Source organism: Macrobrachium nipponense, chromosome 21 (assembly GCF_015104395.2).
Source record: "Macrobrachium nipponense isolate FS-2020 chromosome 21, ASM1510439v2, whole genome shotgun sequence".
Taxonomy (NCBI): Eukaryota; Metazoa; Arthropoda; class Malacostraca; order Decapoda; family Palaemonidae; genus Macrobrachium; species Macrobrachium nipponense.
In genome coordinates this window covers 26,972,853-26,997,488 of record NC_087212.1, presented here as the reverse complement: position 1 = coordinate 26,997,488, position 24,636 = coordinate 26,972,853, and the positions used below count along the sequence as shown (strand labels likewise).

At 39.5% G+C, this 24,636-nt stretch overlaps 1 protein-coding gene across 1 annotated transcript in view; it reads right to left on the bottom strand.

Annotated features, from left to right (window-relative positions):
• LOC135197856 (activating signal cointegrator 1 complex subunit 2-like) overlaps positions 1-24,636 on the bottom strand; it is a 283,256-nt gene that overhangs the window by 84,375 nt on the left and 174,245 nt on the right. The window contains exon 13 of the mRNA XM_064225038.1: positions 802-974. Coding sequence (XP_064081108.1) covers positions 802-974 — 173 coding nt within the window. The remainder of the gene's footprint in view (positions 1-801; positions 975-24,636) is intronic.

Sequence of the window (24,636 nt, the reverse complement as noted above, 5' to 3'; positions counted from 1 at the left end):
TGCACTTTTGAGAGGTGCACTCTCCACAAATTACCTAAAAAACACGCTGAGATCTACAATCGCCTTAGTAAGAAAATCAAACTTTTTCTCAAATTTACTATCAAGGCTGGCAATGGTGTCGGGTTTGGAATCATGGGAGCCTGAAGTAGGAGTCACTGATACAGAAGAAGACTAACGATTGGGGAAGAGATAGGAGGATGAGCAGGAGTAGGAAATTCCTCAACTAATGAAGGAGAACTCTCTACGGCAGCCTTACTTTTGGCTCTAAGAGCTGCCTTCCTCTTCCTATCCCTTGCTAACTTATCTAAATGAGAATTCAAGGATTTCCATTTAGCTTCATCCCAATCTACACACTCTGGACATTGATAGGTCCCTAGAACAAGTCTGCCCACTACATTTGATACACTTAGAATGTGAATCATAAGAAAACTTTGTTAATCTGGTATCCTTCCAAGCAATACCTAATGCTCGCGGCACTAGAATCTGACATAATTGATCGATAGCTAAATAAACAAAACCACAAAATGTGCAAGTACGTCACCAAGGAATACTGCAATTAACCAAATGATGACGAAAAGTTGACCACCACAACTACTGATGTTAGTCGGAAGCTGGCAGCAAACAAATTGGGCAGGTCCGACACACCTACTCTAGCGATGGTGGCTCCACCACAATATTTGTAAGATTTGACTGCCGCAGTAGTGAGCTTTCAGCTATAGGTATTTACTTGGTAAGTTACAAGTGTAAAACTAAAAAATGAACCTTGCAGTATACACATGAAGCCATAAGAAAAAGACTTACTTCTTAGGAACTTCAGGCAGGACATCACAATTTCCCATCTCATTATCATCGTAAGTATCATCATATTCATCTTCATATTCCCAACCTCTATGAGCATCTTCATCAAGACGAAACTCATCTTCATAAATACTTGTTCCTCCTCTTTCCTCATATTTTCTTGCAATGTCTTTCAACTGTTGAGAAAAAGTTGACTTTTATATAAAACCTGTTTGAACACCCGTCATTTCCAAGATACACAATTACCACCTGGAACTCAACATAAAAATCAAGTGTATACAGTTCAAGGGGTCCATGCCACACATTTCACAGAAAATATTACAAATTTCTGAGTTATGTACATGTGAAAAAGCATATCCTAACAGAATAAAACATGTTACCATAAAAACCCTTTAATCATAAACTTCCTCTCATGCAATGGAATATCAATCAAACTAACTTAAACCATTCAAGATCAAGAAGCCTTAACTATGCACAACTAATGATGTCTCAAATCATTCTTTTGTTTTTGCAGCCATTTTACTTTACCTTCTACACACCCTGTTAAACAACAGTACAGATGTTGTCATAGGTTATGAGCAGAGTACCTGTTCACAACAGGTGGATGTAAATATATATCTTGCCAAATAAGGTGCCTTATTAGTCTTATGATTAGTTTGTAGCAAGAATCACTAAGCATGGAGTTTATATGACATGAAAAGATTACGATAAACAAAATAAACTGTATTTCCCAGCATCAAAGATGCTCTGACCTTTAAGACACCCCATTTTTGACTAGCAATATTTTTTGGGGGGGAAAAAACGGTGCAAAAATAAGGCTACAGTACTTTCTTCTACCTTACCAAGATGTAATTTTTCCTTTACAGTACATATGGTAAGTTTACAAAGTTTACACATACAGTATATGCCGGTGTATAAGGCGACCTTTTAACCTTAAAAATCTCCCCCTAAATGGGAGGTCATCTTATATGACGAGTATGGAAAGTAAACTTTAAATCCTGCCGGGATTTTCAATGATAGGCTAACCCCTCAAGTGTCAATAGTTAACTGGTTTTTCCAGACCTCTGAGTCCCAAGTAGACTCTTCTCGGGCTGGTTCTCAGGGATTAATCCTGAGAAAAAAAAAAAAAAAAAAAAAAAAATTAGACTTTATTTGAGAAACCTGTCTTATTTAAAAAATTTATGATGTTATTAATTGAAAAATCTTTGCTTTCAGCAAGAATACTTTTCTTTTTGGAATTCCGTAAATAAATAGATCTTTGCTGGGTCCAATTTGGGCACTCAACAAGTAAATGCTGTACTGTCATGGGTGTTTGACATCTGTTACACTTTATTGGGTCAGCATGTGGTGTTGACATTAAGCGACCATGCGAGAATTTTGTGTATCCTATACGGAGCCTTGCTAGGATCACCTCTTTTGATCTTTCCTCCTGTGAGGATGTCCTCCATGCATACACTTCAGTTTTTATGTTTTTAAGTTTATTTATTGTTGGCACTGAGGCCCATTCTCTTTTCCAATCCTGGTAAATCAATGGTTTAAGAGGGCCGGCCGGAACCTCTATATATGGAGGTATAGGCGAAAAATGCAAAGTCATGAAAAAATTCATGGAGCTTCGTATGGCAATTGAGAATACGTATACGAAATATTTCGTCAAAATTCCTCTTACTTTCGTAGTTACAGGGTAATTAGTTAACGTAACTCAATAAGCCTAAAACATTGATCCGTACAAGAAAATGCAATATTTCTTCTATTATCGTAAATTTTGATAATTATTGTCAAAGAAATTGGGAGAAATGGCATCTGTAGACATTCCCCGAGTCGAGAAGGAGACTTCAGGCTCAAGCTACCAAGTCCAGTCCTGATTTAGTGCGATCACAGACGTCAAGTAGTCTACACGTTCCATTTCACGTCTGACATTCGCCTGCTTTCATGTATGTTTATGTATGTTTCGGCAAGAATTTCATCATGCCAATGAGGAAAAGACAAGGGAAACATCTCGCTAACATACAGACGAAGAAAAATCGCTCAAGTATTATTACAGAATATCATAATATATGCGCAGTTAGTGAAGAGAGAGGGGAGGGTTGCTTAGTAACGCCCCCGTCTTGCTTGACAGCACACGTCACACTGTGCCTAAGGCTACGATCTTTGAGCAAAGAGATCTTCATTTATGATAAATAACAAAGTTTTGGTTTTTTAATACCCAGAATGGAATATGAAATTCATAATAAGATTTATTAAATTGTCTTTGTAAAAAAAGTGTACGTCTTCGAGTTTCACCTCTTGACATTCTCTTGCAATTAAGTTTGTTTATCTTTGTTTCGGGCAAGAATTTCATCATGCCAAAGAGGAAAATACAAGGAAAACATCTCGCTAACACACAGAAGAAGAAAATTCGCTGTAATAAGCCGAGTTAGTGAAGGGGAGAGAGAGAATTGCGTAGGAAGGAGTGCCCCATCTTGCCTCAAGCAGTGCCCCAGGCTGCGATATATGAGCAAAGGGATCATCATTTATGATTAAATTATGATAAATAAAATAGTTTTGGTTTATTAATACACAAAAAACAAATATACATTCATAATAATCATTATTTATTAATATTGTCTTTATAGAAATACGAAGGAAAACTTTGAACGCCCGTATCTCAAAACTATACTTATTGACCTTCAAAATCTATCTTCTCACTTAGTTTTAAAGCTATAACATTGGAATTTGGTATATAACTCAGAAAGACATTATAGAACAATCAAATAGAGCCCTTTTTTCCAATTTTTGTTTCGTATTTTTTTTATAAATTTTTTTCTCCTGATTTATAGGGTTTATTTTTTGACCATATTGAAAAATTCATATCTAGCAAAAAAATGACTTTTAGAAAAAAAACTCTCCACTCGATTGGAGGTCTACATCAGGTCTATATATGGTAGTACGTAATCCCAGGTCTTAATATTAAATATCAAGGGAGGAGATAGAATTTGAAAAATGGTTATTTTCGGGATAAATCGCCCTGGCGTCACAAAACCGAAGGTCAGAGGCGAAAATCATATGCGGATTGGAGATGTCCCAAGTCACCTTATTAAGTGGTATGAATATCAAAGTCCTGTCCTTAAAAAAGGGCATTAGCCGGCCGGCCCCCTTAACAGATGTTATCCAGTCTGACACTGGGGCAAGTGTAATTGTTGGAGGGATAGTGCAGGCTGATTTGGCAGCTGAGTCTGCATTTTCATTTCCTTTTATTCCCACGTGTGCTAGGATCCTACATATTTCTATTGATAATCCTGATTGGAGGAGTTGATGAATTTTTATTTGTATTTCCTGCACTATTTGGTTTACTGATTTACAGTGTCTTATAGCATCTATAGCGCTACGTGAGTCACTGTAAATAATAGAGACAATTCCTTTGGCTCAGATATCATATCAAGAGCCATGTGTATGGCTGTGACTTCAGCAGTAAATACTGATGATATTAAAGGTAGGCTTTTTTTCATTAACATTTTCGAATATGCAAATGCTCCTACTCCAACATTATTTTTGAAGCCGTCTGTATATACCATAAATTTGTTTCCCTTTCTTCTAATGTGCTCCAAAGCATGTTGGCGGTACATTTCTGTACTTGTCATTTGCTTTTTGAGTAGGTAAGACAGGGAGGTACATATCTTTATTAGATTTAAAATCCATGGTGATGGCAATTCCATTGGTGGGTGAAAAATTGGATCCATGTTATGCAAGTCCATTATGTATTTAGCTCTTTTTGGGAAAGAGCTAGTACTATTAACTGCTGTTACTGAATTACAGTTTTGAAAGCAGTCAGTGACAGGAGACAATCCCGCTTGCATTGAAAGACCTCTTCGTATTGTTATCAAATTACGGTGATGTTTTAAGGGCAACACTCCTGCCTCTACCAGAAGCGAGTTTGTTGGGGACGATCGGAATGCTCTTGTGCACAATCGCATGCCTTCATGGTGCACTGCATCGAGAGATTTTAATGCAGATTCCGAGGCGAATGAATATATTGGACAGCAGTAATCTATTATGGATAAGACTGTTGCCTTATATATCATTAATAAAATGTCTCGCTTTGCTCCCCAATTAGTGTGTGATAACTTTTTTAATGTGGCAAGGGCTTTGATGCCCTTGGCTTTAATGTATTTGATGTGCTCTTTCCAATTTAAATGTTGATCAAATATCACTCCTAGAGACTTGATTTTTGTACAAAATTGTATTTCAGTGCTATAAAGGTGAAGTTTGATTGTTTGGTTCTTCGTCCATCTTTTGTCTTTGTAGAAGATTGCTTTTGTTTTATCAGTTGAAAATTTAAATCCAACTGAATTTGTCCAACCACATATATTTGAAATGGCAGTACTGAGAACTCTCTGTGCATGTCTCAGATTACTACTCGTATAGTAAATGACAAAGTCATCAACATATAAACTGTTTTTTACACCACTTAGTCAATTTATAGTTATGTCATTGATTGCTAAAGCAAACAATGTACAGCTCAAGACACTACCTTGAGGGATTCCTTCTTCCAGTTTATAGGTTACTGAGTAGGAATTTTCTACTCTTACTTGAAAAGTTATGTTTTTTAAAAATTCCTTAATAAATATTGGTAAGTGGCCTTTTAGTCCCTTGGAGTGGAGTTTTTGCATGATGTTATGTTTCCATGTTGTATCGTATGCTTTTTCTATATAAAAAAATATAGCTACTGTTAATTTCTTTTGTTCAAAGCCTTTTTGGATATGATCTTCTAAATGTGTTAAGGGATCTAGGGTTGATCTGCCAGCTATTGAACCAGATTGTGTTGGTGTTAAAATGGATTCTTTGGTTATTACATACGTTAATCATGCATTAACCATTTTTTCTAAGATATTACATAGGCAACTTGTTAGGGATATCGGTCTATAATTGGATGGATTACTTGCATCCTTTCCTGGTTTATCTATTGGAATTATTATGGCATGTTTCCATTAATCAGGAAAGACACGTTTTAGCCAGATACGATTATAAAATTTTAATAAATATGATTTAGCTATAGGAGCTAATTTTTCTATTATTTCAAATGATATTTTATCATATCCTGGTGTGGAGGGATGACAAGAGTTGATGGCATTATCTAGTTCATCCATGTTAAAAATATAATTATATTCCAGGTCTTCAAGAGTTTCAAAATTGAGTATATTTTCTTTTTGTTTTCACATATTTTGAAAATGTATATCTAGGCTGGAGTAAGCACTGATGTTTTCAAAATGCTTTCCAATTATATTTGATATTTCACAAGTATCATGGTATATTTTTCCATTTAAATGTATTGCACTTCTTGGAGGTCTTTTATGTTTTCCATTGATTTTCCTTATCTTTTGCCAGAACTCCCTTGTGGATGTGTTTGAAGATATGTTTGAGACATATTCCTTCCACGATGCGATTTTTTCTGCTATTACCGTTTTTCTAAATTTGGCTGTATATTTGTTATATAGTGGTTTAATGTGGTTCACTGTTATGTTTGTTATAACTATTTTATTTAATATGTTTATATTAAAGGGCATTTTTTTGAGTGATTTAAGGGGAGTTTTGAGTCTGTTTAGATTGCGACCCAATACAGTGGTCCATCCGTATTCGCGGGGGATGCGTACCAGACCCCCCCGTGAATAGTTAGAACCCGCGAATGTTTGGAACCCCTATAAAAATGCTAAAATCAGCCTATTTTGTTAGTTAAAACTCAAGAAAAACTCACTAAAAATTTTCCTACATGGTTTTTTAAATAGTTTTATCACAAAAAGTGCATTTTATGAAGAAATTCATCAAAAAAACCAGGAATTTGTGGATATTTATCATAGAAAAATACCGCGAATGCGCGAATTTTCCACGAATAATGCAGGGAAACGTTCCCGAGAGAAATCCGCGAATGTGTGAGTCCGCGAATCTGGAGAATGCGAATACGGGGGGTCCACTGTATATGTTTTATTTTACTTAAGGTTGTTGAGGTTGGGTTCCACCATGGGACAGGGGATTTTGTGGAATGTGATTTAGTTTTTGGAATACTTTTATCTGCAGCATTTATTATGAAGTTTGAAAAGGATTCACATGTAGTGTTGTGATCTTCGTTATGTGGGAATGGTGGTATGTTTCGTGTGTATATGAAATATTTATCCCAGTTAGCTTTTTGAATATTATATCTTGTAGGTGGCAATATTTTGATATTAGTTAAGTAGTTCAGAATGACTGGGAAATGGTCACTTGTGTATGAATCGTCTAGGACATTCCATTCAAATTTCTCGGCTACATCATTTGAACATAATGAAATGTCAATTGAAGAAAAGGTTAGGTGTGTATTTGAAAAATATGTTGGAACTTCACTTTCATTGAGACAACACAGGTTGTGTTTCATTATAGTTTTTTCTGTGTTGATTCCGGATGTGTTAGTGGGGTTATTAGTATCCCATAATGGATTATGTGCATTAAAATCTCCTACTATAAGTAGGGGTTCCAGTATACTTTTGCTAATAAGTTCAAAAAAATCACTAAAATTTGCATTGAAATTCGGTTGGTTATATAAATTACAAATAGTGATTTTACTTTTGTCAGGCATATACAGTTCATTTGATGTTATTTGATATGGCATAGATGGTATGTCGATGGTATGTCAAAAGATTCATATCTAATGCTATTATGAACATATATGGCTGTGCCTAACTTTCCACCGTCAGTTGGTGAATAACAGGCAATTTTATAGTGTTGGATATTTGTAGGGTTACTTCCTATATGTTGTAGACATATGCACATTGTGTTGTGGTCTCTCATGATTCTTTGTAATTCACCCAGACGTAGTCGGGTTAAGAGACCATTAATATTCCATTGAATGATTTTACATTCCATTATTGGGAGGAATTGGTGTTAAATTCTGTAAATTGATTGCTGATTTTACTTTGCCTTGTAGTTTATATGCATTTGAATTAATTTGTGGTTTTTTAATCGTTGTATTTGTATGTTGGTTATTAGATTCTGCAGTTGTTTGTTTTTCATAATTGGATATTAATAAGTCTATTTTTTATTTTATAATTTCCTTTTTGTATTTTAAGGATTCAGAACATAATTCGTTCTCATGTTGGTGTGTTAACCCTTAAACGCCAAAGCGGTAAAAAAAAAAAATGTCTCCCGTGTGCCGGAGGTGTTTCAGACTGAGCGCGGAGGCGGAAAAAATATTTTTTTCAAAAAATTACAGGTCGCTTAGTTTTCAAGATTAAGAGTTCATTTTTGGCTCCTTTTTTGTAATTGGCTGAAGTTTAGTATGCAACCATCAGAAATGAAATAAATTATCATTATCATATATAAATAATGCGATATATGATAGCGCAAAAACGAAATTTCATATATAATTGTATTCAAATCGCGCTGTGCGCGAAACGGTTAAAGGTAACAAGTTACTTTTTTTTTTTTCGTTGTAATGTACACTAAATTGCAATCATTTTGGTATATAACACATTGTATAACGATAAAAGCAACACAGAGAAAATATTATCACAAAATAATGCATGAATTCGTAACGCGCGGACGTAAACAAATATTTTTTTCAAAAATTCACCATAAATCTACATATTGTCCTAGAGACTTCCAATTTCTTTCAAAATGAAGACAAATGATTGAATATTACTATACTGTAAGAATATTAGCTTACAAATGCAGTTTTTGACCGTATCTGACGAGTTAAAGTTGACCTTATGTCGAATTTTTTAAAAATATATTTTTATATGCAATTATTTCAGAAATAAGAAAAGCTACAACCTTCAAATATTTTTCGTTTTATTCTACATGAAATTGCGCACATTTTCATATATAAAACTCTATGAAATGCCTAATATGAAAGGGCGCAAATATTCCGAGAATGGAACGTACGCATTTCGGAGATTTGTGGCGGAGAATCCGCGCGCGGAGGGAAGGAAAGGTTTTTTTTTTTTAAATTCACCATAAATCTAAATATTGTGCTAGAGACTTTGAATTTGTTTCAAGATGAAGATAAATGACTGAATATTACTAGACTGTAAGAGTTTTAGCTTACAATTGCGTTTTTCGACCATTTCGGTAGAGTCAAAGTTGACCGAACGTGGTTTTTTTTCTATTTATCGTGATTTATATGCAAATATTTTGAAAATGAGAAAAGCTACAACCTTCAATTATTTTTTGTTGTATTTTACATGAAATTGCGCACATTTTCATATATAAAACTTTATGTAACGGCTAATTTAAAATGGTGCAAACATTACCACAATTGCACGTATGATATTTTCGGAAGAGTTACCGCGCGGACGTAAAGAAAATGTTATTTTTTTTCATAAATTCACCATAAATCGAAATATTGTGCTAGAGACTTCCAATTTGTTGCAAAATGAAGGTAAATGCTTGAATATTACTAGAATATAAGCGTTTTAGCTTACAATTGCGTTTTTCGACCATTTCGGTAGAGTCAAAGTTGACCGAAGGTTGAAAATTTTTCACCTATCATTTTTTATATGAAAATATTTCAAAATTGATAAAAGCTACAACCATGGGTTTTTTTTAGTTGTATTGTGCATGAAATTGCACAAATTTTCATATATAAAACTTTATGTAACGGCTAATTTAAAATGGTGCAAACATTACCACAATCGCATGTATGATTTTATCGGAAGAGTTACCGCGCGGACGTAAGGAAAAAGATTTTTTCATAAGTTCACCATAAATCGAAATATTGTGCTAGTGACTTCCAATTAGTTGCAAAATTAAGGTAAATGATTGAATATTACTAAAATATAAGAGTTTTAGCTTACAATTGCGTTTTTCGACCATTTCAGTAGAGTCAAAGTTGTCCGAAGGTTGAAATTTTGGCACTTATCATTATTTATATGAAAATATCTCAAAACTGATAAATGCTACAATCATAAGTATTTTTTTGTTGTATTCTACATAAAAATGCACACATTTTCATATATAATACTCCATGTAACGGCTAATTTAAAAAGGTACAAAAATTATGTCAAAGTGACGAAATAATTTTTGAGATGTGTCACTGATACTTTTTAGTGCGGCAAGAAAGAAATTCGCGCTTGCGCGCCTGCGTAACGATTGTAAACAAAACAATACCTTGATCCGTGAACTCCCAGCATCCCCCAAGGCCCGTGATTCAAGAGTTTTTGGCTGGTAGGCCTAAAAGTATTTTTCCGCGAATTTTTTAAAAAAATTTTTGTATGTCGACGTAAAATACGTCCAGTCGGCACCTGAGAGACAAAAAATGTTGACGTAAAATACGTCCAGTCGGCGTTTAAGGGTTTAAGGGAACCTCCTTAATTTAGTAAAATTACAACCACATGATGAAGCATGTTTGGTAATGTTAATTACTGGTTCAGAAGTATTTGGTCTAGCTTTAAAAATTTCTGGTTTTGTAATTCTATTGGTCCTTTTTTGTAGTGATAAGGACTGTTGGTTTGAGGGGCTATTTTTGTTGTTGTTGTTAATGGAATATTTGGGCCTTGTGGATGGTTGGGTGGTGATAGTTATATTTTGGTTTGGTTTAATGGTAGGATTTTCATTAGTATTATTTGCTGGGAATTGTAAAGAGTGATCTTTACTGTCCAGATGTTGGCTGTTTGATTGAGATTGAGGGTAATTGTGTATTTCCACTTGTGATGAGGTTAGTTTAATATCTTTTTTAAAATGTTCTCCTGGTGTAATTGGAGTTTCTTTGGATTGATAGTAATTTTCAATATTTATTTTTTTTCCTTTAGGTGGGGTTCGTTCCAGTATTCTTTTCTTTTTGCCAGTTCGATTATTATCATTATTCAACTCCTCTTCCATTGGAAGTTCTTTTCCATGGATAACTGAATCATCTATGTTAGTGGTGGTATTGGTTCTTGTAGTATCACTTTTATTTTGGGCTTCAGTGTTATTGGTATGAAATTTAGTTTCTATATTTATATTATCTTGTTTGTTATTGTGCTGCTTGATGTCTTGATTTTTAGTCACATTTGAAAAGGTGCGGGTTTTGGATGGATTATTAACTCCTCTTACTTTTAGCTCAAGTCTGGCTTCCATGACTGACATTCCTGTCCTATTTATTTACAACTGAAATTCTGTGTTATATTGGTAAAAAGAGCACTCCTTAGATTTTGTGTGATGGGCTAGTCCACAATTAATACATTTTGGTTGATTACAGTTCCAATTAGTGGTATGGTCATCTGATGCGCAGACTGCACATATTGCCTTATCATGGCATTTTTTGTGTGTGTGTTTCCATACCTTGAGCACTGTGTACATTGTGGTGGTTTTGGAACAAAAGGACGAACTTCTCTATTTTGTCCAAGAATTACTACTACCGACGCCAAGCGGAGAGAAGCGCCTCTAGCGGTCATCCTTAATATTTAGCTCGACAACGCCAGTTGTAATTCTTTTGCTCGTGTTGTTTTCGCTTCTTTGGATTTATCTATTCCACGATGGAACGTGCTGCTATCGCTTCGGCTAAGTTAAGTGCCCAATAAGTAATAATTTTTGTATTTCAGTCTTCCAGGGACCAGTATTTTCTGTTTTTTAGGTCATATACGGTCTCCCGGTTGACTCGTGGCGGCCATGAGCCGCCTCGTGTTGTTAAGATTTCCCGGTCTTCCATACTGGGACATCTTATGCTTATGGGCTCTATTTTACGTTCATCGTCTTATTACATCGTATTTTAGATTTAGGATACACAGCCCATCCCTTTTACCTTTTATCTCTTAGTTTGGTATTTAGGGCTATACTGTGTTTCTCCCGCCCAGCATCCCAGCTCTTGCTCTTCATCGGCTACTGCTGACTCCGAGTAGTCGACTGATCTTCGGATCAGTTCGCCTCCTCCTGGGCTTCTTTCTCTTTTACTCAAGTGTTTCTTCTATTCTTTTACGATGTATTTATTATTTATCAGTGTTATTTAGAGTGTTAGGCTAGCCTAGGTGCCTTGTACCATGTGTTGGTACAGTTGGGTTCACGTGGCCCCTCTGTGGTTGTGTTGCTATCGCGTCCTGGGCCACCTCCGATCACGTGTCCCATTAGGCACCTTACCCTCCCCCTTCCCTCCCTTCCACGTGGTAGGGAGGGGTCTGGTCGGGTCTCCTCGGTTGTCATGACAACCACTGTAGCCTCCCTCCCTCTCCCTCTGAGGGGGCCAGAGGAGCCCCATACCAGCTGGGGGCCGGGGTGACCACTTGTCTCGGGTACCGGGTTACCCGACGGGTAGTAGTTGGGAAGGGGGGGTTGGCCACCCCCTCTCTCTCTCTCGCCCGCCGCGTTCACGCCGGGATTCCCTCATTCTCCCCCATTCCCTACCCTTCCCCTACCATAACGGACGGAGCCCCCGCTGAAGCCGGGAGCCCCTTCGGTTATAGGTCGTTTCTGGCTCCGCCAGCGGGCGGGGTGGGATTTACCAGTGGTCTATATTGCTTGCCTAGTATACAGGTACTATCCGACTTACAACCTACTCGACATACGACCACTCGTACTTACAACCGTACTTCAGACAGTTGACCATTGAGTTACTTGGCACTGCGCCATCTCATGAGAAACTCTCATCACTCAGGCATGAGAACTCTCAACACTCAGGCAGCATCAGTTTGAGTTACCCTGCCCTATCTGCAGCATCATTTGGTATTAACTGTACTGAATTGCAAACCAATTTACGTAAGAATCGACTTCTGACATGCATGCAAGAACCTAACCCCATTGTAACTCAATGCCTGATTGTATGTAATATATACTATTACATAAATGATTAAAATGTATTAGTAGAAGTACATTATGGTAAAAAGATTGAAATAATGATTGTACATTACATTACAGTACTAAGTAGGCACTTATATAGCAAAGGTTTGATAGTATACCCTACCCAGTATGTTGGCCACTTTCTAAGGTTCGACTTACATCCATTCCGACTTACAACCAGTGGGTCGGAACCAAACTTGGTTGTAAGTAGGATAGTACCTGTATCCTGTTTTCCGCTACCGGAGGAGAGCTTGCTTCTTACCCGGGCACTCCTCTAGTAGTCGGAAAGAATCATGTCTTATTCTATAAGGATACATACCCTTACTGATACGGTGATTTATTTGTTTATTTATAGTTTTACGTACTATCTCCGTCGTGGTTTCGTGGGCTCCTCACCACTCCTGGTTGGACCTTTTTCTTGTCTCCGGCGTACGCTGCAGACCCCAACCAACCGCCTATCTAACCACACGTATTGCGGCGGAGCACTAGTTTTAAACTAACTTACATACTCCGGCATGCAGCGGAGTCTATGTTAGGCTGTAAGTGTGTACCCCGATACTCATGTATCCCTCCACTTACAGGCTACTAACTGCCAGGATCCAGGCTGTAACGCTGTACTGTACGACCCCTGTGCCCATGAGGAATGCAGGACCCACGCCCCGTGTGCCACTACCCACAACGGGATGATTGTTTGGCACCCTGAGGCATGCACCATCTGCTATGACCTCGTGAGTCAGCTTTTGGGTGGGGTAAGTAGACTCCTGGACAAATTTCCTGTTATCAATGGTTTACCTTTAGTTTTAAGCTACTTTAAGCCGTATCTCCGCCGTTAGAAGCTTCATATCGCCTTCTCTTTCAGGCTGCCGCCGTGAAAGAAGTCGCCCTAGCAACCCTGAAAGCTTGGGTAGGCGTCTTCGGCAAAAACGCCGCCAAGGGCCAGCCTTACATCTTGGACAAGAAGCTGGCCATTCAGATCTTCCCCGGAGGCAAGGCGACGGGGTACGTTGACCCCATCTCAGCAGCCCCACTCATAGCTTCCATCCAGCAGGAGGTGCAGCAGGCGTTTGGGTCCGTTTCGACACAGGAGCCTGTTCCAGACGTCGCAAACCTGGATCTTAACCTTGAGCCAATGGCGGTAGGTGCGGAGGACTTGTTGGTCGAGGTAGGTGTTTCGGGCGCTCAAGGACTACCTTTGAGCGCTCCTGGATCTTCTTCCCCTGTCCCTTCTTCTTCCTCTTTTCAAGGCTTCACGGGATCTGAGATCCCTTCGCGTTCACCCGCTCTCTCTGTACCCCCGAAAGTGAAGGGACAGAGAGAACAGAAGACCCTCCATAAGACGACTTCAAAAAAGTCGTCGTCTTCTTCAGCAAGGAAGTCTACGACATCCTACGCCGACGCGGTGAAGGCTAAGCCTAGCTCTTCTCACTCGAAGAGCTCAAGAAGCAAGGCTTCTAAGGAGAAGGCCCGCGCTCCCGCCGAGCCAGTGCCTTCTCCGGCATCTACCGGATCCACTCCGGTAACTCCTGTTGGGGTGGCGGGACCTAGTGCTTTTGATCCCACCACCTTCTCAGCAGGAGTTTTGCAACAAGTGGGAGAGATGGTCGGCTCTCTCGGTACGAGATTTGAGCAAATGTTTGCTCAACTCTCTAGTACCATCAACCAGTCTGGTCAGTCAATCCAAGACCTCTCTAACCGTGTTAGAGAACATGATGACCGTTTCGCTGGCCTCACTCAGGCCCCACAAGCGAACTCCCCTGTGGCAGGTACTGGTCTACTCCACTCTATGGATAATCCTTGGAGGGTGGCAGCTTATGCCCCCTTCAAGGATGGCATGATCTCCATTCCGGAGTGTGGAACAAGAAGGATTGAGGACTTCGAGTTCTACCCCCCGGACTGACTCAGCCTTTCATAGGGTACGCCAGACTGACGATAACAGCTCTCAATAGAGAGGATAAAATCTCTAGAGAGACTGTGCTTTACAGTAGGGATCATGCGCAGAGGGAATGGGTTCACTGCCTGGAGGATTGGGATTGTACGAATACCAAACTCCAGGCATTCAAGAGCCCTTTCACTATCTTTGCCACGGAGGAGGAGGCTTCTCTTCCTTTTGCAACTAAGATAGTGGAAGCGACTCTCCAAGCCGTCCTTAAAGATGAACCCATGCCACAATTGAGAGAGGCGGAATCAACATCTCCGCTCTTTCCTGCCTTCGGAGAACTGTGGGAGAACTTGCCTGCCACTTTCTCAGTAGGGAAGCTGAAACCAGACTGTGCGATGGACCAGTTTGGCGAAAAGCTACCTAGACTGCCTGATAGCCTTATTCAGGCAGAGTTCGACGCCCGTACGAGATTTGGGAGATCACTTAACTCCCTTATCATCACGGAGATGGCTGCTCTTTCTTATGCCACTGAACCACTCTTCAAAATACTGGCTAAGTCTCAGCTCCAGTCAGTTCAAGCTGATGCCTTCGACTTCTTTTCGGCTAGAAGGAATTGTCGAAAGCATGTATTGCAAGAGGCAACTATTAGGCACGAACCTAATAGGCTTCTAGCTTCCAGCATGTGGGGTGCGGACCTCTTCCCAGAAGCTTCTGTGAATGAGGTACATCACGAGGCTGCTAGGCTTAACCAGAGCCTTAGAGCCAGGTGGGGTATCTCTTCCAAAAGGAAGCAAGAGAACGCCCCTGCTGCTGGTAAGAAACTGAAGAAGACTGGTAGGAGGTTCCAACCATACCAAAAACAGCAGCAACAACAGCACTTCGTCAAGCTGTCCAAGTTGGAGGCCCTCGACGTCTAAACAGACGCAACCCATTCTCCTGTTGTCTCCTCAGAACCAGCCCTCGACCTCATACACCGTCTCGCCAGCTTTCAACTCAATGTATGAGAGCCAAGCCTTCCCAACCTTCAACAGGTTCTCTAGGGGAAGCAGAGCGAGAGGTCACTTACGCCAACGAGGTACAGGAAGAGCTGCAAGAGGCAAGCACTTCAGAGGAGGGCGCGGAGGTCAACCCGCTCAACAGCAGTGAGGCTCCCCAGGTAGGAGGGAGGCTGTTCCTCTTCCGTCACAGGTGGGGGTTCAGCAAATGGGCACAGAGCATCGTGTCCAAAGGATTGGGTTGGAGTTGGATCAAAGATCCTCCACCAAACAAGTCATTCTATCAGATACCATCAAAGGAGTTGACAGATTATGAGGAAGAACTCCTTCAGAAAGGAGCTATTGCGAGAGTCAAGCATCTAAAATTTCAAGGTCGCTTGTTCAGCGTGCCAAAGAAAGGCTCAACAAAAAGAAGGGTAATCTTAGACTTGTCAAAGCTAAACTCTTTCATTCGTTGCGACAAGTTCAAAATGCTGACCATCTCGCAGGTACGGACCTTACTTCCCCGTGGGGCCGTCACCACCTCTATCAATCTTACAGACGCATACTATCATATCCCTATAGCGAGACACTTCCGTCCATTCCTAGGCTTCAAACTAGGAAAGCAGACGTTTTCCTTCAAAGTGATGCCCTTCGGACTGAATGTAGCCCCCAGGGTATTCACAAAAATAGCGGAAGTGGTAGTCCAACAATTGAGAACACAAGGGATAATGGTAGTAGCATACCTCGACGATTGGTTGATCTGGGCACCAACTGTCGAGGAATGCCTCAAAGCCACAAAGAAGGTAGTGCAATTCCTGGAACATCTGGGGTTCCAGATAAACAAAACGAAATCCAGATTCACTCCGGAGTATCTCGTTTTCAGTGGCTAGGAATCCAATGGGATTTATCCTCCCACAATCTGTCAATTCCGGTGGTCAAAAGGAAAGAAATAGCCAAGTCTGTGAGACAATTTCTCAAAAGCAAACAAGCTTCAAGGAGAAACCAGGAAAGAATCCTAGGTTCCCTTCAGTTTGCCTCAGTGAGCGGTCATCCCTTCCTGAAAGCCAAGATTGAAAGATATAAATCGAGTTTGGCGGTCAAGAGCAAACGCCAAATCTCGAGACAAGTTGTCAGTGATCCCACAGATCCTTCGCAACCAGCTCCGTCCATGGACAAAAGTGAAGAACCTTGCCAAATTGGTACCCCTTCAATATCCCCTTCCGGTGTTAACCATTCACACGGATGCCTCCCTGTCCGGTTGGGGGGGATATTCTCAATTCAAGCAAGTTCAGGGGACTTGGTCCGTTCAATTCCGCCAGCTCCACATAAATGTACTGGAAGCAATGGCAGTATTTCTTACCCTGAAGAGACTCCTCCCCCCAAAGAAGTCTCATCTAAGACTAGTTTTGGACAGTGCAGTAGTAGTACATTGCATCAACAGAGGAGGGTCAAATCCAAACACGTGAATCATGTCATGATAGCCATCTTTGCTCTAGCAAACAAGCACAATTGGCATCTATCTGCCACCCACTTGCAGGGTATAAAAGAAATGTTATAGCGGACGCACTGTCCCGGTCAGTCCCTCTGGAGTCAGAATGGTCCCTAGACAACAGGTCATTCCAGTGGATATGCCAGAGAGTCCCAGGTCTCCAAGTAGATCTTTTTGCCTCACAAGCGAACCACAAGCTCCCTTGCTATGTGGCCCCCAACCTGGACCCTCTGGCTTATGCCACGGACGCCCTGTCGCTGGACTGGAATCAATGGAAGAAAATCTATGTATTTCCTTCAGTGAATCTTCTTTTGAAAGTTCTGAGCAAACTGAGGACTTTCAAGGGACTAGTAGCCCTGATTGCCCCTCCATATTGGCCAAACAAAGAGCAACTGGTATCCTCTGCTTCTGGAGTTGGGTCTCCGACCTCAACGGATTCCCAACCCCAAGCTCGCACCAGTACAAATGAGGACTGTGTTCGCCTCCTCAGGAATTCTTCAGACCCTAACTTTATGGACTTCATGAAGTTTGCAGCTAAAAAAGATGCTAACATTGATCCACAAAACATCCTTTTTCTGGAATCAGATAAAAGAGAATCAACTATTAGACAATATGATTCAGCTGTCAAAAAAAGTTAGCATCCTTCCTGAAAGAAACAAACACTACAACCATGACAGTTAATTTAGAGCTATACCTTTTTCAAGATCCTTGTTTGAAAAAGGTTTAGCAGCTAGAACCATACTACTAATAAATCGGCTTTGAAGAAAATCTTTCAGTTAGGTTTCCAAATAGACTTAACAGAATCTTACTTTACGTCTATTCCCAAAGCCTGTGCTAGACTTAGACCTCCTCAAAGGCCTACTTCAGTTTCATGGTTCTTAAATGATGTCCTCAAACTAGCCTCAGATACTGACAACTCGTCTTGCACATTCATAATGCTACTTAGAAAGACGTTATTTTTATTAAGTCTGGCTTCAGGAGCCAGAATTTCAGAACTGTCGGCTCTATCCAGAGATGCGGGTCATGTAGATTTTCTCCCCTCTGGAGAAGTTCTACTTTCTCCGGATCGCAGCTTTTTAGCTAAAAATGAGGATCTCCTTGCAAGGTGGGCCCCTTGGAAAGTCATCCCACTTCCGCAAGATCCTTCCCTTTGCCCAGTATTAACTTTAAGAGCCTTTCTATCTCGTACATCCTCTAGATCCTCAGGTCCTCTTTTTATGAGAGAAAAAGGTGGCACCTTATCAGTTAAAGGAATCAGACAACAGATCCTTTACTTCATTAAACAAGCCAACCCTGAATCATTTCCAAAAGCACATGATCATAGCAGAGTAGCTACCTCAATTAATTATTTCCAACATATGAACTTTGAGGATCTTAAAAAGTATACTGGATGGAAATCACCGACAGTCTTTAAACGTCATTACCTGAAGTCCTTGGAATCTTTAAAATTTTCAGCAGTAGCAGCGGGAAACATAGTTTCCCCTGATTCTGCACAGTAGTTTGTTAGTATAAGATCCAGGTCTCCTTTCTACCTACCTCGTCCAACATGCCTCACCCTACTGCTATGCTCTTCATGATACTCTAGCCTTAGCCGCTAGGATCTTATTGGTGGACTGCCCCTTATTTTTTTGCTAGGGGCACCCACATTGTATGCATATAATGTGCTTCAGTGATTCTACCCTTATTTTTATGCTAGGGTAGAACACAATGAGTTTGTACATTTTGTAAATAATTATTAAATTTAGTGAATCTTTATATACTGTTTTACAATTTTGTTTCATTTTGACCTTTTATTTCCATCTTGTCTGTTTCTCTGGTACTATTTCATAGGCCGACACGAGCTGAGCCCAGAAAAGGGATTTTGACGAAGGAAAAATCTATTTCTGGGTGATTGGCTCGTGTCGCGCCCTATGAAACCCACCCTGTTTTTTCCTTACCCACCCTGCAGGACAAGATGTACATTTATTAAGGATGACCGCTAGAGGCGCTGCTCTCCGCTTGGCGTCGGTAGTATTAGTAGTAGCGGACGCATCACCCTTTAGTATCAGCTCTCTCAGGTGGGGGATTTTGTGATGGAAGGTCTAAATGGTAAATGACTCGTGGTAGTGATCTCACTCGCCCCTATTACCATACCGACACTTCTTTTATAGAGTGAGCGAGTCAGTTTAACTGACATTTTCTTGATTTTATTTTTTCTCTGGTAATTTTAGGATTATTTTACCTAGAAATAATGAACTTAAGGATATTTCAAAGGGCGACACGAGCCAATCACCCAGAAATAGATTTTTCCTTCGCCAAAATCCCTTTTTTCTGTATTGTTGGGAGGATTATTTATCTCTAATTCAGAATTATTGTTCATCATATATGGTTCCATTGTTACGATATTGTAGTTTACCAATTTATTTTTGTTTGTTTCTTTTTTATTTATGCACTCTATTTGGTTTTCTGGCTCTGCTGCTTTACTTGGAACAGGGTGTTCTATAGTACTTTCACTACTTGTGGCAGTACCAAGGAAATTCGGGAGTGACATGCCAATAGTCATCAACTGTGCCGGAGTTTTTCCATCATGGGGCCCAGGGATACTCAAATCATTTATTTCATTAATCATAAATTTGAGATGAGATTAAAAAAAAAAAAAAAAATCTTGAAAAGATATCATTGGCCCTTCACAAAGTTAAATCTTCCGCCAAAGGCACAAGTGAGAAAGGACTCCCAAATGTCCGCATCCCTACCCTACCCAAAAAGGGGATGGCATAACATGATTAGTATGGCCCAAGTGTAAGCAGAACCCGCTTGCTAGGACTAATAGTATTACGATAATACAATTATCCCCATCCTAATCACATATGGGCAAACTGGATAGAATGCCGAGAGTTCTATTCCTAGAACCAGGCGCCCCCTGGATTCCGTGGTCCAGCTCCACAGAATAGTTCCGCCTGAAAAACAGGTCCAAACATTGTTGGGTAGATGATGGATCTACCACAGTTCTCACTATTTAGCTTCGGATTTAACTCCATGTTAAGCCATGATATGTTTTCTCAATTATTTGCTTACAAAAATTTTGGCAAAAATGGAAAAGTCCACAGAAGTTACCTCAAAAATATATAATGTCATATGGGACTCTTGGGTTCGAACCTGGGAAGAGATTCCTGAGGTTCGAGAGCCCCCTCACCTGATGTCAAGGTGGTCCTGTAATGAGGGGGATCTACACTGTAAACAAAACAAATGTAATAATGGTAAAAATTGTAGGTAATTCAAGTGAATCACTAACAACACAACTATTGATACTGTCAATAAAACAACTGTAATTACCATGGATAATTACCATAATTAGATGTTAAGATGAGCGAACTAACTTTGGTACAGGTGTATGATCTCTTTCCATAATTCTAAAAACAAAAAAGCTCTGTAAACATAAATAATTTCTGGAGGAAATGATCATTACAGAAGTTAAACGTATTCCAAAATATAAACATGGTCATCCTACCGATATCTTTATTGCCATTAACTGCTAGAAGAGATGTAATTCGGAGATAGTTTTTCTTGTAAATTAACAAAGTGGGCTTAAAACAAGCACGATGCAGGCAGTCCCTGGGTTATGGCAGGGGTTCCGTTCTTGAGACGTGTCATAAACAAAAAATCGCCATAAGCCGGAACATCATTAAAAATCCAAGGAAAACCTTACTTTTAATGCTTTGGGTGCATTAAAAACTATGTAAGCTGCATTCTTATAGCATTTTTCATAAAAAAACCTTCAAATATTGATTATTTTGCATTGTTGGAGTCATATTTCTTCTGCCAGATTGGCACTGTAAACGCAATAACCCGGGAACACGCATCGTAAACCTGGAAATCATTTCTGATATAATTGAAAAGCGTTGTAACCCCGGAACGTCATAAGCCGAACTCGTCATAAGTCGGAGACTGATTATATAAGCATTAAGTGTGTTTCCCCCAGTTCTGGACATCACTTTCTCCTGCTCCGTTATTCATTTTATTCAGCCTCGGCTATAACCTGCAGCTTTAATTTACTGGGATTCTTTCTTCAGATGGCCATTGTATGAAGAATGAGTATTTATTTTATTTTTTACTTTTGGAAGCCACCATTGAAAATCGGCATAGTTTAACAAATTGATAACTTAATGCAACTCTTAGTAAACACTTAATGGTTACGGCAAATGACGTCAGCAATCACTTGTTTCTTGATTCTGTTGTTTGTGACAGCACAGGTTTACAATGGCTTCATCCGTAATTCTAAAACCTGGAATTTCTAAGTGGAGGAGAGAGAGAGAGAGAGAGAGAGAGAGAGAGAGAGAGAGAGAGAGAGAGAGAGAGAGAGAGAGAGAGAGAGACTCCATTGCCCTGGTTAGGTTGTTACATTGACAGATATTCATTATCAAAAGTCGAAAAGTAGTTGTGGATCGAGAATAATGATAATTTTAATAACACTGTTGTTTTACGTATCTAATCATATTGCAAACATTATCATCATATTATCCTATTATTATTATGAACAGAGCGATCTGCCACTTGCATTTTGGTTTTGTTTACATTCGTAAAATATCCACATCTGATTTTTGAAGAATAATGAATAATTTAAAAAATTTTTTGTTAATAAACTGTTTGGTTTTCACTGTTAAAAATCTTAATTCAATAAACCTGCCAACACATATTATTATCATATCCTATTATTATTATGAACAGAGCAATCTGCCCTTTGCATTTTGGTTTTGTTTTAATTCGTAAAATATCACCTGATTTAGTTTTACAGATATTATCACTGTCCTCAGTTGCCGAATGGAACTTAATTCAGAGATAAGATTCTTAAATTATCAAATCTGGGTTTAAAAATTGCAGCTATTTATTTATAAATGTAGCAAATTAAATGAAGTACATGCATGTTTTTGTCAGTTTCAGATGGTGCTTTTGCCTCCAAAACACGACATCAACAATCAGCTGTTCCTCGATTCTGTTGTTTATGTTGGTACAGGTTTATGCTGACTTCATCCATAATTCTAAAACCTGGAATTTCTTAGTGGAGGATAGAGCAACATCTTGAGTATTAAACTTGCTTGAAGAGAGAGAGAGAGAGAGAGAGAGAGAGAGAGAGAGAGAGAGAGAGAGAGAGAGAGAGAGAGAGAGAGAGAGAATTATTAAACTGACATATATCTATTAGCAAAAGTCAAATAATATTTGTGTACCGAGAATAATGATAATTTAAGTAAAACTGCTGAATTACAGTATCTAATCATATTGCATGTCAAATTAATAGGACCTTACCTTACCTTACAGACCTTACATCTTGTTCGGGTTGCCCCAGGTCCCTCAGTGTGAGGCACCTCTAATGTCTACCAGAGAGTTGCTAGTGCATCTTCCGGTATATTTTGCATCTTCCATCTTGAATGGTCTGGGATGCAGCTTAGAAGATATTTGTTGAGCTTATTCTCAAACACATCTATGCTCACTCCTGATATATTCCTCAGATGAGCTGGCAATGCATTGAATAGACGCTGCATTGTCAATGCTGGTGCGTAGTGGATTAATGTCCTCTGTGCTTTCCTTATTTTTCCTGGTATACTTTTGGGCACTATTAATCTACCTCTGCTTGCTCTTTCTGATATTTTTAGCTCCATGATGTTTTCAGCAATTCCTTCTATCTGTTTCCATGCTTGAATTATCATGTAGCGTTCTCTTCTCCTTTCTAGACGATATAATTTTAAAAATTGTAATCTTTCCCACTAGTCAAGATCCTTAACTTCTTCTATTCTAGCTGTAAAGGCCCTTTGTACATACACTATTTGTGCAATATCCTTTTGATAGTGTGGGTACCATATCATATTGCAATATTCAAGTGGCTACAAACATACATTTTATAAAGCATAATCATGTGTTTCAGCTTTTCTTGTTTTGAAGTGCCATAACAACATTCCCATTTTTGCTTTACATTTTGCCAACAGAATTGCTATTTGATTATTGCAGAGTGATCTGCCATTTGCATTCTGGTTTTGTTTACATTCTTATAACAATTCTGAAAACAAACCCCCACTACAAGAGACATGATCATGGGGGAAACAAAAACTCACTGAGGTATCCTCCTGTCCCTGGACACTGAGTTGAACACACTGCCTTTGCCAGAGCACAAGGGTGACCAAGAACTCTTGAGCTGCAACGAAGAATGTTTTGGAAATGGAAAATCAGAATGCCTACCGTAGAATGTTGATGCCAAAAACCAAAGACCCTGAAGCACAGACTGTGGGACAAGCACGGTCTATAAATCAACTTGTGCTGAGAGGCAGAGTTGAGGCACAAGCTGAACTGATGAGGAGTTCTCCATCTTGATAATCATAGCCCTAGTAGATGTGGATGTGAGCCTCCCCTCACCCCCAACAACCTTCCCATCCAAAGCCTCTGGGAGTAAGAAGAGATCAAAGGGTCAGATATACAGAGCTCTCAGCTCTGCAACATAAAATAAAACTGCAGAGGTCATTGAAGAACACATTCCCCTTCTTCAACATGACATTAGTCAATTGATAGGTCAGGCAAAGGTGGGACTAATTTACAGTAATCACGACAGTGACAGACCTAGGAAGGTGAGTGCCTGAGTCTGTACTAAGAGTGCCTGAGTCTGTACTAAGGCAAAGTGTTACTAGATGACATAGCTAGTATCAGCAAGTGTTGAGAACTGACTGCCTTAAACAAAGTCTCCCTGCTGACAGGTTCCTCAAATAAAGACTGGTCCACCCTCCAAGACTTAAAACTCCCATATGGAGGAAGACAAAAATCTACTAGAATGTTGATGGCGGTAGACAAAACAGAAAGGCTATAGTGCACCAGCCAGGAAGCAGGGGAAGAGGAATAACAACTGGGTAAGGCAAACTAATTATACTGATAGCACCAGAAGTTGAAGGAATTGCAGGCAATAAGGAGGCCCCATACTGGCAGGAATTGAAGGAGGATGAGGAGAGGGTATCAAGAGGTGAAGTAATAGCAATAGATGTACATGAAGCATGACAGTGGGGGAGAAGGTTTTAACAAGTGAGTTAGGGGCAGCAGATGTATCTGAAGAATGTAACTCATCCACCATAAACAAAGACTGCACAAAGCTGATCACTGATAGTACCCTGCATCACAGAAAAGGCTGTTTCTATAAAATAAAAAAAGCAGACTCCATGAGCTGAAACATAACAGAACTGAGAGATGAAGCAGCAGTAGGAACTACATATGGAGAAGGTAGCAAATGAGTTGTGCCAGCAGTAAAAGTTACAATTGGATTAAACAGCAAATAAGTCGTAGGGACAATTGTGGGAGCAGCTGATTTAGGCTGGATATCCCTTCCTGGGATAACAGAGATCATGCTTTTCAAGCCTTTTACCCTTAATGAGCCATGTGCACAACTATTTACAGACCTTCCTCCTGATGATTAGTCTCACATAAATATGGAAGGAGTTCCCAGAGTGACCCCCAAAAATACCAAATTTTTAACTAATTTGTATTTTTCATAACTAACAAACCTGAGGTCTTAACAGTTGAAGGCCCACCTCAAACCACCCCTCTAGCAGTCTAAACTGGGTTAGAAATATAACTGATGGGTCACAGGTAGCCGTGGGCATTCTGGGTATACATGCCCCGTGACCTGGTATAGATGCCATTAGTCCCTGGATCTCACAAGTGTAATTTTAATTCTACCGGTTTCCAGCTTGGCACTAGTAAATCCTAATGTTAAGACCTCAGGTTTGTTAGTT